Raw genomic sequence first — 18,793 nt, 5'->3', positions numbered from 1 at the left:
TTATGAGTTTAATTCACATCAACTGTGCATCCCAGCTGTCATCCCCTAACAAAAGAGGCTGGTCTGTGAAGTGGGAAACCCTCCTCAGTTCACGCCTCCCGTAGTCCACTCCTTCCTTCTGTCTGCCCAGCAGCTCACACGATGGGGTAGATGGCATGCGTAGCAACTCCACAGTTGTTGTTCCAGTCTTTGGCCATCTTCATGTAACCTTCCATGCCCCAGTCTTCACCCCAGCTGGGAGAAGAGCACATCCTCCATTAAATAGAAAGACCACAACACAGCAACTTCGTTATAGTGACTCCCCTTAAGCACCAAACCAGAAACCACACTTAATAGAAAGATTCAGGAAAGACAAAAGCTCATCTCCCGGATACCAATAGTTGATTCACACAGGACTCTGGAAAACACTTCAGAGCTAGGACAGGATGTCTCCCATCTACAGATGGTGCAGAACTAGAAATGAGTCAGGATTTACAAATATTAACCCCTGCCCCAAACCATGACAGAAGCATAATGTTACTGCCACACACTAGAACTTCCATGTTCAACCTCTGTGGGGAGAGGACTGCTGGTACTAAAGCCAAAAACTCACTACAGTAATTCCCCTTTGAACTTTTAATATAAATATTTTCTGAAATGTATACCTGTTCTTGACCAGCCAGTAAGTGTTGCCATCTGATTCTGCTCCTTCAGAGCCATAGCCAACCACCAGAACAGCATGATTTGGGTGAAGGCTTCTACACTGTGGCTCATAGTAAATACCTAAATAATAAAACCAAAGCTGAGTGAGAGGCTTCAGTGGCCTCACAGTGACTATGTCACCAAGAGCAAGAGAAGCATTTCTGAAGGTCACTGGAATGATATACACACCAAGTAAGACTAAACAAGAGTCTTCAATCCCAGCACTAGGGAGGCGGAGGCAGGTGGATGGACGTGAGCTTAAGGCCAGCCTGGTCTACAAAGTGAGTTTGGGAAAGCCAGGGCTGTTACACAGAGAAACACTGTCTCAAAAAAAAAAAAAAAAAAAAGACCCTAAAAAAAAAAAAACAACAACAACCAAAACAACACAACAACAACAAAAAAACAGGAGTCTTCATGTTTATCAGGGTGAAGGCTGTAAGCTCTGGTAACTATACCAGAGATAAAATTTGCCATAAATCCTTTGGTAAAACATTTGCTTGGATGCACACAAGAAATCTTATTGACTTTACAGGTTAATCCGAGCAAAACCCACGGAAAACAAAAATTGATGCAATTGAAAGGTCTCTCATAAGAATTATTTACATAAATGAAATATCCTTATAAATCTTAAATATCAAACAACAGGAGAAAATTCAGATAAATTATACCAGATGGTGCATAAGTCTAACTTAAAAAACCATGAATGGACTTGGATTCATAGAGTTATATTTAAATAATGCAATGTAAAAAATTTTATGTAAAATTCTTCATATAGTATAAAAATCCATAAATGAAAACATTTACATTAAATATTATGTAACATGGAAATCATGAAACCGATTTGTCATGGTGGTGGTACAACTTTGATGCATGGATTATTAGAAAGGAAGACACTTACCACTATCATAGAACCGGAAGGAGACAGGGCTGGCATCGACTGCGACAGAAATGGGCCCCACGTTAGCCACCGCGTTCATGAGGGAGTCCTCACTTTCGGGGACTTGCACAAAATCTGTGACATTAGCAGCAGAATTTTCAGAATGATATGTGCAATTTCTACCCTGTTAAAGTTAAGGGGAAAGAAATTCATTAGTTGCCATCTCCTTCCTGGAGAACGTGAGCTAGAACTACAGAACCCAGTACATTACAGATGAGGGTCTCCAAGTCACTGCTCTTATAAAACACTCCAGGAAGTGAAATTCTACTGGCAGGTTTGGGGCTGAAAATCAGCTCACTTGTGTTCAGTGACACTCCATAGGTCTTCTGTCCATAACAAATATTCACAGTGCCATGATGTGTCCTTGTGGAGTGGCTTTCACACTTTTTCTATGTTTATAGCAACAAGAAGAGGTCCTTGGAAAGCATCCCATCAAATAACCATACAAAGGCTACTATCATGAAAGCTACGATGGTTTACAGGAAGATTCTACTACTGTAATGGGAATTTCTTTTTCTTTTTGAAATGCTTTGAGATTCTCTTTATTTGTCATGATGTTGACTATGACTTTGTAGCACATTGCCTTTGTTATTTTGAGCTATGTCCTCTGTATCCATAGCTCCTCCAGACATTTTTAGTATGAATCAATGTTGGATTTAATGAGATGATCATGTGGTTCCTGTCCTTGAGTCTATGTGGTAATTTATACTTATTAGTTTATATATATATATATATATATATATATATATATATATATATATATATATATATATATACCAACCCTGCATTTCTGAGAGGAAGCTGACTTGATTATAGTGTATGATCATCTGGGTGTATTGCAGAGCCTAGTTTGCTAGAATTGTGGTGAGAATATTTGCTCCAAGTTGGTTAGAGAGATTAGCCTATAATACTCTTTTTTTGGTTTAGTCTTTGTCTAGTTTTTTGGGGGGTAGTCATAGCATCATAAAATAATTTGCAAGTGTTCCTTCTTTTTTACTTTATGGAGTAATTTGAGGAGAATTGGTGTTAGTTCTCTGTGGAATGAATGATAAAATTCTGTGCTGAATCCCTCTGGCTCTGGGCTTCTTTATAGCTAAGAGATTTTAAATTACAGAATCAATGTCAGTTGTTGTGGGTTCATATAAATGATTTACTAAATCTTGATTTAACTTTGGCAGATCACATGAATCTAGATTTTCACCCATTTCTTTTATATTTTTCCAGTTTAGGGTAATATAACATTTTAGTATATAACCTCTGACCTGCTGAATTTCCCCAGTGTCTGCTGTAATCTCTTCTTTCCATCTTTAATTTTAATAATTTTTGTCTTCCTTCATTTTCTCTTTGTTAATTTGGTTGAAGAAGTTTCTTACAGACTTCAAAGGATTCATATGGCTTATGGCTAAGAATTACCTTGCTAACTTATATGTATAATGTGATTAGACTGAAGGAAACCAATTATACATGTATTATGAAGGTAAGGCATGGCTAATTTTAACTACAGCCTTTGGAATATATCTTTGCTACCAGTTTGAATCAATGCCAAAACTGATCATGATATTTAATCAGGATATTTAATCTATGGTTTTATTTATGTTAAAACATCTATTTTTAAGCAGACACATTTGTATATTCATCTACTGGCTAAGGCAGCAAAGATCCCCTCCTCTCCCTAAGTGTTTCCAGTGCTAACCCACTGTCTCAACTAGTGAGAACTTTCTGCATTTTACACCCAGATTGTTGCTTTATAAATAGACCAGATAAAATGTATACTCTAACAGAAAAGAAAAAAACCCTATATTTACAAAACCAACCAACCAACCAACAACCACAACAAAGAATTGTCAATTCTGTTAACATTTCCCAGGACCCAACTCTTCATTATATTTCAGCTACAGCAATAAGACAAGTAAATAAGACAAGATGAAGAGAAACAGATATACAAGGAAGAGGTACCCATAAACTACCCTTATTTGCAGATGTTGGGATCCCATACACACAAGACTGTGAAGACTCAACTAAAATCCCTATAGCTGATAATCATTCAGGACACAGAGTCAGAACACAACGATCAGCACCCACCCATATACCAATGACAGACACACTGAGAAGACGATGGACGAAACAATGCATTTCTAATAGTGTCAAAATGTTTTGGAATAAATCTAACCAAGTAAGTGAAAATTTGTATGATGAAAGCTTTAAGAGATGGAAGAACACATCAGAAGATAGACACAAGCTGCTCCCGTGCTCAGAAATAGGTAGCGTTGACACTGTGAAAATGGCCATTCTGCCAAAAGCAATCTACCGACTCCATGAAATCTCCATCAAAACTCCAATGCAATTTTACACAGAAATTGAAAAAAACATTTCTTAAAATTCCTATGGAAGCACACTCACATACTCACCCACACACTCATATACCAAAACAAACAGATAAAAATAAAACAGAACAGCCCCAACAATTCTGAGCAATTAAGGACACCCTTGGCACTATCATCATCCCTGACTGTAAATCTTACTACAGAGATGCAGTCATGGAAACAATGTGGTAGTGGTATCAAAACTGACATCTCCAACTGAGGACCACCTATAAGTTCACTTTCCTATTCTGAGAAGTCAACAATACCAGTTGGGAAAAAAAAAAAGACAGAATTCTTAAGAAATATCTCTGGTTAGACTGGAGAGTTGCACATAAAAGAATAAATTAGATCCTTATAGCTCTCCCATCACAAAACTCATCTCCAGATGGACCGAGGGCCTCAGCATTAAATCTGATCATTTGTTAAAGGAGAAAGTAAGGAATACATTTTAAGTTAGACACAGTAAAGGACTTTCTGAACAGGACCCCAGTAGCACAGGGTATTAAGACCAACAACTTAGAAAGGTGCAGAGGACCAAAAGGCAAGCAGATCAGGAAAACTTGTCGTTTCCAGAGGGACCTCATTAAGCAATGTCTCGTGAAACATGGAGTGACAGAGAAATTGGGCTAGGGACTTGAAAACTCACTGTGCAGGCAAGGACGGTGTGTGAGATGTCCCAGGAAAGTCGCCATTGGAGAAGCACCATAGGAACAGAAGTTGGTGCTCTGGAACCCAGGCCTCACACTGATAAGCCAGGCCTGCTCACCTGTGGAATGCAGTGAAGAGAGAGAGAGACAACAGCAAAAGTACGAGCCCAAGAAGAGATCAGTCATTGTTTCTAAGGCAGAAACTCAGAGAAGAACAAAAGGGAAGAAACGACTGCTTCTCATGAAAACGTGTCCCAGGGTCTGTTGATGCTCAGAGATATGACTGAGGACATCTGCTGAGGGCGTCTCCCAGAAACAATGAGAATATATGGACTCCACTCACAGGGCTTGCAGCCATGTAGTGTTGGAGAACTAAAGTAGTTGGGTTATGTATTAAATACCAGAAGGTTTCAAGATCAAGGTTTTGAGAATAATATTCATCAGCATGCGAGTATTCAAGAGAGGTCAAAATGGAATGAAGTCAACAGAGCATTTCATGAGTCTTCAAATCCTACAATTTATTAAACAGCACAACAGTAATTGACAACAAGCGTAGATGTAGTGACCGCAGGAATATCTCAGTTGGATCACTCAAACTCCAGTAAAAGAGTGGGCAAGGAAAGGAACCATGGCATGTTTAAATCTGTGTGCCAATGTTAGTCAGAATCCAATAATCTGCACTTGACAGAGTGTTCTCTGACATGAACTCTGGTCCCCCATATTTGACCACCTCCCCTTGGTGGGGAGGCCTGGTGGCACTCAAAGAAAGAATAAGCAGACTACCAAGATGAGACTTGATAGCTTATGACCATATACTGGGAGAGGAGGTCCCCCTGGGTCTTAGACCTAGGGGAGGGAAATAGGGTGAAAGTGGGAATGAGGGAGGAATGGGAGGATACAAGTGATGGGATAACAATTGAGTTGTATTGAGGGACACTTAGGCTGTTTCCATGTTCTGGCTATTATGAATAAGGCTGCTATGAACATGGTTGAGCAAATTTTCTTGCTGTGTGCTGGAGCATCTTCTGGGTATATTCCAAGGAGTGGAATAGCTGGGTCTTGAGGAAGCCCTATTCCCATTTTTCTGAGATAGTACCAGATAGATTTCCAAAGTGGTTGTACTAGTTTGCATTCCCACCAGCAATGAAGGAGTGTTCCTCTCTCCCCTCATCCTCGCCAGCATGTGGTGTCGCTTGAATTTTTGATCTTAGCCATCCTGAAGGGTGTAAGATGGAATCTCAGCGGGAGACCTGGTGGCACTCAGAGGAAGGACAGCAGGTTACCAAGAAGAGACTTGATACCCTATGAACATATACAGGGGGAGGTAATCCCCCTCAGGAACAGTCATAGGGGAGGGGAATAAGGGGAAAATGGGAGGGAGGGAAGAATGGGAGGATACAAGGGATGGGATAACCATTGAGATGTAACAAGAATAAATTAATAAAGGAGGAAAAAAAAGCATTATACTAAAAATAAAATAAAATAAAATAAAAACAAAAAAAAAACAATTGAGTTGTAATCTGAATAAATTAATTAAATAATATAAAAAGAAAAACCAACCCCCCCAAACGAATCTGCACTTGAAAGAGAGCATAAACACCAAGAATGTGATAAATATTTTGACTGCACAGACGGACTTCTTCAGCAAAGAATCTGCAGTGGAGAGAAACCACACAAATGTAGGAAGTGGAGAAAATGCCTCAGGAACTCATGTTCACAGGAAAGACTTCCTCCTGGAGTGAAACCATGGAAACATAAAGTAGTGACAAGTCTTTTAAGCATGAGTCACACCTTAAAACCCCTTACAGAGCCCATGCAGGAGAGAAACCTTACCAACGTAAGAATGGGACAAATTACCTACTTGACTTTCAAGTCTTAGGACACATCAGATAATTCAGTGGGGTGGCACCCTACAATCGCAAAGAAAGTTTGGTTTGAAGTTACACCTTAAAATCCATCAGAGACCCTGTACTGGAGAATTGCTGGCGTGTAAACACAATCGGTCAGTTTAAACTAGAGCAACTCCATCTTGTCCTGTCAGTAAATGGTTACAGATAATTTGCTGCGATTGTTGCTGCATCAGGACTGATGAGCCTGAGACAGGAACCAGAGAAGCTAGGTAGTTACAGACTGGCCATTAACCATCTAGGGACCCCAAGCACCTGGACACACACCTGATGCCAAGGTTCCCTCTCTTGATTGCCTTTAGAAACTAGTTCATGACAGAGTTCCGGTTTGGGGCACAATTCTGCCATTGTGACCACAGCTTCCCATTTACACCCTTAGCCAAGATTGCTCTCTTTGTTCTGTAACCATTTAAAACCACAGCCCTCACCACTCAAGCAAGATCCTCCCTCGAAATCCTTGCAGTCTCAGGAGCTATTCTTTTTCTTTTAAAAAATTTTTTTTTAATTTGTTCACTTTACATGCCAATTGTAACCCCCTCCCTGGTTGCCTCCCGATCCCATCCTTCCTCCCTCATACCTTCTCCTTCCCTCCTCTAGTCCTCAGAAAGGGGAGCCCCCCTCACCTAATAATATCTGATCTCAGCCTATCAAGTCTCATCTGGGCTGCCTGTATTCTCTTCCTCAGTGGCCTGGCAAGGCTGCCCCACCAGGGGGAGTGATCAATGTGTGGGGGCCAGAGTCCATGACAGAAGTAGTCTCTACTCCCCATATTATGGGGCCCACAAAGGAGACTGTGCTGTCTATCAACTACATCTGAGCAGAGGGTCTAGGTCCACACCATGCATGGTCTTTGGTTGGTGCACCAGTCTCTGCAGCACGCCCCCTCCTCTGCCCAGATCTGTTGGCTCCATTGGTCTCCCTATGGAGCTCCTGACCTTTCCAGGAGCCTCTGTTCCCCAGCTCTTCCATAACACTTCCTGTGCTCCACCCAGGAGTTTGTCAGTGTGTCTCAGCATCTACTTGGATCCCCTGTTGGGTGGAGTCTTTCAGAGGATCTATGATAGGCTTCCTCCTTGTTCCCTCTCTTCAATTGCTTTTCATGTCTATTCTATTTGCCCTTCTGAATGAGAATTAGGCATTCTTTGTAAGGTTCTCTTGGTTATTTCTTTTACTTGTAACAAACCTTGGCTGAAGTGCTCAACAGCACTGGCCTAGGGTTCATGTTTCATTGTCCATAGGTAGGATTCTGGACTGAGCACCACCACAGCAGCTTACAAATCCATTTTCTATTAGCAAGGCATTGTTAGCATCACATCTCATGCATTATTCATGACCCAGAAGAAATGAATTGCTGTAATACAAATGCTGTTGATCTTTCCTTTGGGGTATGGAGAGGAAAGCCCTTAGATGTGAGGTAGATGTTCTGGGAGTCACTCATTTCTGCAAAAGATAGGCAGGCTATCCTGAGCATTTGCAAATACATTTTATGAGCCTGGCATGGGTATGCTTGCCTTGGGTCCTGGCTCTTGGAAGGCAAAGGCTGCCACAGATAGGGGAGTTTGTTCTATGAGCATATACAGGGGGAGGAGGTCCCCCTCAGTCATAGACATAGGGGAGGGGAGTAGGGGGGAAGCGGGAGGCAGGGAGGAATGGGAGGATACAAGGGATGGGCTAACAATTGAGATGTAATATGAATAAATTAAAAAAAAAAAGACTTTGGGTCTGCAATGTGAATTTTCAGCAAGGGATTCTAGGGCCCAAAGATCATGCAAGAAACCCTATAAAAAGAGTGGCTCTTGTGCAGAGTTTATATTAGGGGCAACTGCATGCAAGGATACTATACAGTCATGAGACTGTTTATAGAGAATAAAGAGTTCTGTTAATAGGCCACCAGGGGGAACAAAGACAAGGAAATAAAGGTAGAAAATATATGGAAACAACAACAAAGCCCATACCTCTTATCTGCATATTAGCCCAAGGGGCATGTCCCACGAAAGCCTTCACTTACCAGGAAACTGAGACAGAGGGGAGGACATTCTAGTGGGACTCTAGATGAGAGAATCATGGGAGAATGGCAAAGTAGAAGGATCCAGAGGGTCCTAGAAGCCTACAAGTAGAACATTATGATAGGCAGATTTGGGCCCAGGGGTCCCACTCAAACTAAGGCACCAGCCAAGGACAATACAGGCGGTAAACCTTAAACCCCTACCCAGATCTAGCCAATGGACAGAACATTCTCCACAGTAGAGTGGAGAGTAGGATATTACTTTCTCACATACTCTGGTGCCTCACCTTTGACCATGTCCCCTGCAGGGGGAGACCTGGTGGCACTCAGAGGAAGGACAGCAGGTTACCAAGAAGAGACTTGATACCCTATGAACATATACAGGGGGAGGTAATCCCCCTCAGGAACAGTCATAGGGGAGGGGGATAAGGGGAAAATGGGAGGGAGGGAAGAATGGGAGGATACATGGGATGGGATAACCATTGAGATGTAACAAGAATAAATTAATAAAGGAGAAAAAAAAAAGAAATAGCACATTCCCAGACCTGTGGGGTGAAAACGGCTGTTATATAGGTGATTCTTCTTTGTCATTGTGTGCTAAGGGTCAGAGAGCTCCTAGACACAGGGTATGTTTCTTTCTGCTAAGTTCATTGCCAGCCATGACTGCATAGTAAGATGCTGTCTCAGAACCAAATAAAAGAAAAATGTATTTTAGAAGTTGGTGAAAAAATTTGCCAAATCCATGGAATTATTCTGTCTTTAAAAAGTCGAATGGATGGATGGATGGAAGCCTTCACTACTTTTTACATGGAAAGAAAGAGCACAGATGTCATAGGAAAGTCAAAACTAATCCAGGAAAATGTGTAGTTGTTTCCAGTGAGCCCCCTCAAGACTCACCCTTTTGCCTTGTGCCTTGGAAATGATCATGACCTTCAGATTTCCATATCATAGTAAAGTTGTCCTTCTATGCTTGTAATCTACATTTTTAGTAATGCCACATGTATCTTTTTAAAAGTTTTAAGGCTGTATAAGTGAATGTTATCTTAACTAAAACATGTTTTAAAATAATTTTACATAGAAACTGAATGAATAAATGTGATCTGGCCTTGATAAAAGGATCAATAATGGACACACATAGGACTTCAGGAAACTAAAACTCTTCACCACAGCAACGGAAACCATCACTCAAAAAACAGGCAGCATGCAGAATGGGAGTTTTTTTTTTTTTAAAAAAAAAACCATTATACATTTGACAGATGATTAATGTCCAGAATACAAAAAGATTGGAAAAAAAAACAATCACCATGAAAACAGACACTCAATTAAATTTGTGGGTATTAGATCTAATCACTGTTCTCAAAAGAAGGAATAAGATAGCCACAAAATACTTTTTCAAAATGTCCACCATCCTTAGTCATCAAAGTAAATACAAATTGAATATTGCTTTGAAATTTCATCTATTCTGACCAGAATAGATAAGATAATATAACAAATGACTAAAATAGGCTGAGATGAATGTGAATAAAAGGGAGTGCTTATTCACTGTTAGTGGGAGTGCGAATTAGTGGATCCAGTATGGAAATCAGTGCAGTTTCTTCAAAAAGCCAGAGATGGATCTAAGTTATGATTAAGCCACAGCATTTAACCATGGGGGGGGTGTCTATGTTCTAGGACTACAGTACTTGCTCATCCATGTTCATTGATACTTTATCCATAATGGCCAGAAGATAAAAACTGTCCATCAGCCAGTAAATGGATAATCAAGATTGGCACATATACACAATGGAATATATTCAGCTATAAAGAAAAATGAAATTATAAGGTTCATAGGTTAGTGGGTGGAATTGGAAATAATTCTGAGTGAGGTAGCTCATACCCAGAAAGACAAGTATATCAGGTTTTCTCTCATATGTGGACGCTAGCTCAGGCTTAGATACCATTGTACCAGTTGTGTGTAGGGGTGTTCTAAAGACTGGGAAAGAGATAGTGAACATTTGCAACAAAAAAGCATGTTTTTAAACATGACAGGGACATTGCACACATGAAATCACAGAGTTAAGACTGTAAACACATGGTCGTCACAAAATCCACCCTGCTAAAATACCAGCAGGGATAGGGGGAGGATCATGAAGGCCCACCCCCAGCTGAAAAGCTATTGGCAACTGATGCTAGCTGTGCTAGGAGCAGAGTAGGATTTCTTTAGGTATGTGACTGCTGAGAGTTTACTTACGCTCCAGTAATGGGCTTATACCATTTATACACATGCAGTGTTGTGTGGGCTTAGTGGGTTTATGGAAAAAAGAGCACAGGGAGTTGGGAAGTGGAAGTGTTTGGGGGTGACAGAGGAGGAGTTGGAGGCAATGGAATGGTGTAGATTTGATCAAAACACATAAGTATTTGTGCAGTTCTCTAACAGTTTAAAAAAATCAATAACAAAAAAATCAATGACAATATGTGTTTGAGGAGAAAATATTGTCTCTGGAATTGTTCGGCTTCCTACAGCTTGAGCTGACATGGCAGCAGCACAGGATTTCTACTTACTTGTCCTCTGTATGGATAGGATTCCTCAGTTGCCAGGCCGCCATTGTCCTTCACGTACTGGAAAGCATCCTGCATGAAGCCACCACTGCAGCCATGGGTAACATTCAACCCCATGCAGTCCAGCAAGTTCTGCTCACTCAGGGGGATCAGTCTCCCCGTTTTCCTGGACATTTGTCCTTCTAGGGCTCCAGTTGCACTAAAAGCCCAACTAGAGGCACAATGACCCTAAAGAATAAAGAAAAAGTCATTCACAAGTTTAATTACAGTCATTTGTGGATGATTCACACATCATAATAATTTTTATAGAACAGTGAACTGTATGCTGCTCCACACTCAGAAAAAGCAAAGACGATGCTTGTTTTGTAGCTTCCTGTGAGTGGTGAAAGTTGGAAATGTCACACTGCCATACCTGATTCTTGACGAGAGTCACATAGCCTTGCTCTCTCCAGTCCACGTATTTGGGGGCATAAAGGAACAGAGGGTCCTGGATTACATCTGCTTTCTTAATCCTCCGCATTTGAAAGCCAGTCATCATTTCCTTGAATTCTGCATCAGACTTCGAAAAAGTCACCAAATCATTGAGGATATTTATAAAGAACTAAAGAGAAGAAACACTAAGCTGTGTAATTTACGTCACACTCACCAAGTCACCAAACGCATTGATTGCCATGGTGAAGTCATGCTTCCCCTCAAGGTACTCCCAATTGTGCATATCAATCATTTGAAAATTCTTCTCCCACACTGCTCTCCTTAGAATTTCTTCATTCTGGAAAATAACACACGTTGTGATCTTTCCTTCTATCTCAAGTCCAACCCAAGTCCACTCAATGGATCTGCTGATGAAGAGGAATCATGGCAAAAAAAAAAATGGTTGTACTCTTCTAGAAACCATTGTCTACACCCAGCAACAATAGAGATTTTTGTCACACAGTACATTTGATGCACGTCTTCAGGTTAAGCCTTGAATGGAGCTGAAATTCGGAACCCATGGTGTGGCCATAACACACACCTCCACACATGCATGACACCAGGGCTATTGTCTATGGGAATTTCCATGCTACCAACCATGTTGAATGTTTTCCCATGTTTTATCTTCCATTCGTGCCATGCAACATCCAAACTAGGATCTAATGTTGAGGCAGTTAAGTCAGCTTCCAAGCAGAGGATGGCTAGAAAAAGACCAGCAATCATGTCTCCCTACACCTAGAGAAGAAGACATGAGAGTCCAATTACGTCAGTGCCTCAGAAAAGCCTGGTTATTCCTACCTAGAAATTAAGACCACAGTGGTGCAATGACATTATTTAAACTGTCCACCTAAACAACACAGTATGGAAAAGGCTAAAGATCAGGTTGACTTAAAGCAGACACATAGAGGAGTTTGGTTCATCCACTAGAATAAAGAGCAATCTGCGAGGCTTCAGGAACTGGACTGTGTGCCTGAGTACTTAGATCATCACAGGGTATAGATAGACTGTGTGGTTCAGAAGCTTTAAAAAGCCTTCAGATATAGTTGGCCCAAGTTTTGTGCCATTGGTACTGTGGTCACATAGGTATAAAATTCACTAGTACAGAATATCATCTCAAGTAGGGAGTAATACAACACCAAGAGATGGGGGCCGTACAGTATCTTTCACTTGGCCAGAATGCACCAGGAAATGTCTTGGCTCGTTCCTTCAGAAATCTTTCTGATGCATTCTCTGTAGGCAATCAGAGAAAGACACATGCATTACTTCTTAATTCCTCTGCTTTGGAATGTGACTGAAAAACCCAGCTCACAGCCTCAGTGTGGTCCAGTGGTTGAGACCTGGATGCCAGAGCCACAGTGAAGAGGTGGACATAAGAGCCCACCATCCCAGAAGACTAGGATCGGTTTCAAAGTCATGTATATGCAAGCAACATATACTTATGCAATATATGTAACATAATAATAAACAGGAAGAGTCTATGAATTTGAACAGAAGGGGACGCTGGGGAGGGGTTGGAGAGAAAGGACATTAAAGGGGAAAAGGGAAGCGTGGAAATTATATAATTATATCTTAGTATAATTTTTTAAATGAGGAAAAAGTGTGTAAAAATCCAAGCTTTAGAAAAATACAAAACAAAAAAGTAAGTAGGTGAAAGGGACATGCTAATAAAGACACAAAAGTGAAGTTGTGCTAAGTGAAAAGAATGAAAGTGAAAAGAGAATGAGTAATATAAGAACGGATTTTGTATGAGAAAAGACTTTTACTAAGAAACTTCTAATGTGAGAGGAATACCGAAAAGCTTAAAGACAGGTTGGAAAAGGTTTGAGTGAATGTGTCAGGTGTGTGTCAGATGAGGCCTAAGGATGATAAATGGCTGATGATTAAAGGCATTTTCTAAGGTCAAAATTCAATGCATTGATACCAAGCTTCTATTTAAATAAATGCAATTCTTTTAAGATACTGCTTTGCTTATGATGACATTTACAACATTTGACCTAATTTTTAAAGTATGGACAATCAACATAATTACTTGTGATTTTGCCAATTTGGTTAGGTTTTTAACCATTTGAGTAAATTGTCTTAGCAAAATCAAGATTTATTTAATTTTTTTTTTGTCTAAATATAACATACAATTTCAATATTGGCAAAGCTGCCGTGCATAGGCAACTCCAAAGCTTAGGGGCCTCCACCCACAGTGACATGGTGGTCAGAAAGAACACTCAGTACTTTGGCCCTTAGAATCTTTGTTATCCAAGGCTCAAGAGAAGCTGGGCCCTGTCCTCTTCACTGAGGCTGTAGGGTTCCAGACATTCTACTGGAACCATGGTACATCCTGTAGGGAACAGAGCCAATGGAGATTGACACATTCCCTGTGCTCCCAAAGGAAGCCACGTGGTCAGCAGGACCCTGACCCAGCCACTAAGATGGCACAGCAGAGGAGAAAGCCTAAAGGATTCAGGCAATTTCTTCTAAGTCACTAGGAGTAAGCCCCAAGTAGTCTCAGGTAGGTGTGTGTGTGTGTGTGTGTGTGTGTGTGTGTGTGTGTAACACTAATCTGTGACCACTGAAGAGCAAAGTGTAACTGGAAAAATAAGATAATTCTATCAGCTTTGGAAAATTCAAACAGCAAAAATTTAATAATCCTTATTTAGTATTAAATACTCTTTTCCAGGAGACACACAAAATGAGAAATGGGGAACATCTACTAAAACAATAAGTCAGCTGATTATTCTTGCACTCTCTTCAGAAGGGACCCTCGCCCACCAGGAGAGGCCTTTCTTGAGCACTGACTGCCTCCTTAAATCACTAGTCACAGTTGTCTCTTTCAGTATTCAACAACTTGCCCCCAGCAATATCATATTCTCCGTTAGATCTATTTTAATTTTTCTTTGGTCTTTGTTCAATGTGGGAGCACTGTGAACTTTTGTAACCAGAATAGATTGATGTCTCTTGTGTTTCAGAAGTTTAAATTTTGAGGTAAGCACTTAAGGCATACTTAAGAGTTGGACCAATAGTACTCAGGTCATCAAAACGAAACTTTTTCTTACATGATACTTGATTCCAAGGACACACAAAGTGGGCTTCAGGAGTTTGGGAACACATAACACATCCTTCAGACTAACATAGACAGGAGGTACACTGTGTATCTGGAGTAAAAAACTTCATGGTACATCCTCCCCAAAGAATCAGGAAAGCACAGCAGGCACTAGTCCCTCTGTCCTGCCTTTAAACTGCACAGCCACTTAAAAAATATGGAAGGAAGTCACATGACCAAGAAACTGGAAGCCAGAACCGCAAGTGTAAGTGAGGCACAAAGACTGATCAGTCAAGACCAGGCTCTCAACACTTCAGGTAGTGCCAGGCCAGGGACATTAGCACAGGCAAGAACATGGTGCCTATTGACACAGGGAGTGAAGGACACAGCACTTGTGAACACGGGACACCCTGAATGTCCCTGTGGCCAGGCCCAGACTTTCCTTACTGGGAACTAGCATAGATTTGAGACCTTGGGGGCTCTTAGCTTTCTCTTCCCAACCTCCTGTGCTCCCCTACACTGGGGCTGCAGAAGTTGAAGAGATGTTGCCATCCGTTTTCCCCAAGGGAATCTGTCCAGGGCTGTCCTCTAGTGCGGCTTCCCCGTCTACCTTCACCAGCCTAGTGGGCTCACCTGGGATGCCTACGGCTGCTGCTCTTCAGCCTTGAGTTTCAGAGATCCTTGGTTTCCACAGATCTGTCTTAGCTGTCTCTGCCTTAGATTTTTTTACCATCCGAATCTTTGCCTGGAAAACTCCTCCCCGTGTGCGTTCTTGCTTGTGACTGGATGTGTCAGTGAGTGAACTGGCCCCATAGGCCTTAGACTCCAGGGACGTATTCACAACTGATCCCATCTTGTCCTGGAGCAGGACGATTTGTAGGCTGTTACAGTTAGGCAAGGTGACAAATTATCCTTGAGACCTTGGATCCTGACATGGTATTTGGAGGGTTTAGCAAGAAAAAAAAAAGGGTCCAGACAATTCTCGCCCAACACTGATTTTACTTTAGAGAAGGTGGTTTTGGTTAAAATATTCTAGAGTGGGCTGAGTCGCTATACTCTAGTGTAGTGTTTCTTGTTTAAGCTAAGGTTGGACCCTGTGTATACAGATTCTGGGCACATTGACTTCACTGTTGGGTAGGACACAGATGCCATAAGAGTCTCCAATCAGAGTTAACAAGGTAGAGTTCAACTCTAAGGGAAGAGGACCCGGTGGGGTACCAGGTCACCTGATGCTGCCTGACATTTGAAATGGCTCTGGGCTGTCTCCTCCCTCAGGACTTCTTTTTTCCTCCCTTGTCTTTAGCAAGTAAGTCACAAAAAGAAGTTAAAAAGCATAGGCAATAAATGAAGAAAGGTGACTGAGACCTTTGGAAAATGGCTTCCATTTCTCTGCATTTTAATTTTTTCTTTTCTCAATATTCATTCTGAGATTTAGATCTAGAAACACCACGAGCCTTAATACCAGGATTTAAGACAGAGAAAACTGAAGAGGTTTTAAATAGATAAAAATAGCAGTGTATAAAAAATGTGCATGCAAATCTCAGTTCCTACAGTTCAGCAAGTAAGGAACACAGCCCTTATTGCAGTAAAATTCATAATTTTCCTAATTATATAAATACATATTCATTACAGAAATTGTTCATTATAGAAATTAATTCATCATGTGGTTTCAGGTGGATTTTAATATTTTGACTTCCTTGATAAGTGTGGAGTCTTTAAGCATTTGCTTTTATATACTAATTTCTGTCTGACTTTAAACTGATCCCCCCATCAAGAGGCAAAATCTGAGTTATGACTCTCTATGTTGTAAAATATTTGTAACACAAAACCTTGCACATAAGCCAGGGATGGTGCTCAGCTCCAAGACATCGGGACAGTCACCCTGATGTGTGAACACCACCACTGTAGATCTCAAGGACATTAATTAATGTCCTCATCAGCCAGTAATTCCCCCGCTCCATTCTTCCAAGCCTGCTAGCCGCCATTTCACGTTCGGTTTGCATGAAAACTCACTTCTTTCTGCGGGCTTAGTATTTGTTTCCTACCACAGCCGTGTTGAAATGTAATCTCCTTTATAACAGCATGAAAACACAGAAGCATTGCGCGATCAAGTGGGCCCCAAAGCATGTGTCACTGCTCACCTGCTGCCTAAGGTTGTTACTGTCCAATTCCATGGCAACAGCATGTTCTGCGTGTTGTTTTCTAACATGCGTTTTCTTCCTCTGTGTCTCATCAAGATAGATTTGGTACTTATCTCTCCCACACTCCCCAATGCCCACAAAATCTAAACTTATACCAAGAAACTTACACACATACACACACACACACATGCACACACACATGCATGTGCACACACACATGCATGCACACACATGTACATGCATGCACACAAGCACATACACGTGCATGCACACACATGCAATACACGCACACACCCATGTACACACATGCACACACATGCACACACACAGCACACACACAGAAACAGTTAAAAAAAATACCCCTAGGTCAGAGAGTGACACATTACTTGTTTGTAAGTTGCTGAAACTACTTTACAAAATTGGATAAATAGTGCTCAGACCACCTCAACTCAGACCTCCAAGTCATGTGCTAATTCTGACTTTCCACTTCTCTGTAGCACACTATTTGAGCCTGACAAACCCGTTTAGCATGAGCTTACCGTCCTCCATACATGATGATTTTTCTCCACGGTGACTGGGGTAATCTCTGCTCACCTGGCACATCTGTAGCAAGATTATGAAGGACACAGCCACATTCTTCCCAAGAAGACTTATTTTAATATTTAGAAGTATGATTATTTACCAGTAATAGAGTGAAAAGAAGCTGTTTTCAGTGTTCTCCAATTGCTGTGGTGCTGCTCCTTCAGATTTAGTGGCTTAAATAAGTCAGTATTCCAAGGAGTTCCCAGAGAATCTTCATATTTTATTATTTAGAAGAAAAAAATTCTTCTTTAAAGAATAAATGTACTAACTTTAGCATAGCTTACAAGGAACTGCTTCCTACATGAATATATAAGCCATGAAAATATAACTTAAGGTTTAGGTCTCCCACTTACATTACAGACCCTCATGGGATCACATGTGGACACTGTCCAAAGGAAGGATTTATTTTACATTGAAAATGTGTTTATACCGTGAGAGTTTACACATATGGAGTTTCAACCTGCTCCTTGGCTATAACATTCCCTATCCATGTCAATGTGCCTCTGAGCACAAACTCTCCCTCAGGTCCTGGCTTATCAGCAACAGTCTCTCTACCTATTTCCAAGGTCCTTAATAAAGTTTTCTCAACTGTGTTATAATGAGAATCACGGAATAACTTTCCCTTAAACAGGTCACCAATATTTCCAATTCTTTATTTTTCCAGTGTTACAATAGACACCCTCATCAAATGTAGAAGTTGTTAATGACAAGCTTTCGGGTTTCATGCCAATTGATTCCAGATATCAAGGACTAACTAGATTGTGGTGCCCTCATAATCCAAGATTTAAATTTGCCAAGCTAGTAATAGAGACCAGATGTAGGGATGAGTAGGAAGGCACGGAAAATCCAGCTTCTACTTCTGAAGCAGCAGCTATCGTGATATTTTTGTGATTTTTTAAAAAACTGATGTATGTAAGAAAAATGCATATCCTGCTTAATAGACATCAAAACAGACAAAATTTTATTTTACACAACCTTAACTTAGTAAAGAATTAAGTTTAATGGCACCACTTAAGAGAAGGATGCATAAGGGATTATTAAAAGAAACTACGGTGACACAAGGGCAATTGTATCCATGAGAAGCCCAACCCAACACTAGTGCTGACTCATGAAAGCTGCATTCTTGGATAGTCCTGCAATATGTAGGATATAAATAAAAACTGTATGGTACAGGAAGTTCCTGAAACTTACAGGATTCCCAAGGCCCTGCTCAAGATCAGAGAACCTGTAAGATTAGAGACTCTATAGCTGTCAGATGTTTCAAGGCTCCCCAGGTTATATGATGCCATGGAGCCTGCACATTAAAAATGTGTCTCAGGAGACAGAAGAAGAGGAGGGAAAGGAGAAGAGGAGGAGGAAGATGAAGAGAAGGAAGAGGAAGAGGAAGAGGAGGAAGATGAGGAGGATGGGGAGGAAGAAGACAACAACTGAAAAGACAACCTTGATCTGAGTGTAGGTATCAGCAGAAATCTCATCTTGCTTCCAAA

At 40.9% G+C, this 18,793-nt stretch overlaps 1 protein-coding gene across 1 annotated transcript; it reads right to left on the bottom strand.

Annotated features, from left to right (window-relative positions):
• Positions 1–134: 134 nt before the first annotated feature.
• LOC311598750 (testin-2-like) lies at positions 135–12,272 on the bottom strand (the record flags this gene model as incomplete). Its single annotated transcript, XM_084784085.1, has 7 exons — positions 135–234; positions 645–762; positions 1,580–1,742; positions 11,082–11,306; positions 11,491–11,637; positions 11,725–11,847; positions 12,147–12,272. 7 exons carry the CDS (start codon positions 12,270–12,272, stop codon positions 135–137), a joined length of 1,002 nt encoding a protein of 333 aa, XP_084640211.1.
• Between the last annotated feature and the right edge of the window lie 6,521 nt (positions 12,273–18,793).

This window comes from Acomys minous (genome assembly GCF_964271855.1).
Source record: "Acomys minous genome assembly, chromosome: 5".
NCBI lineage: Eukaryota > Metazoa > Chordata > Mammalia > Rodentia > Muridae > Acomys > Acomys minous.
This window is presented reverse-complemented; position numbering and strand designations above follow the sequence as displayed.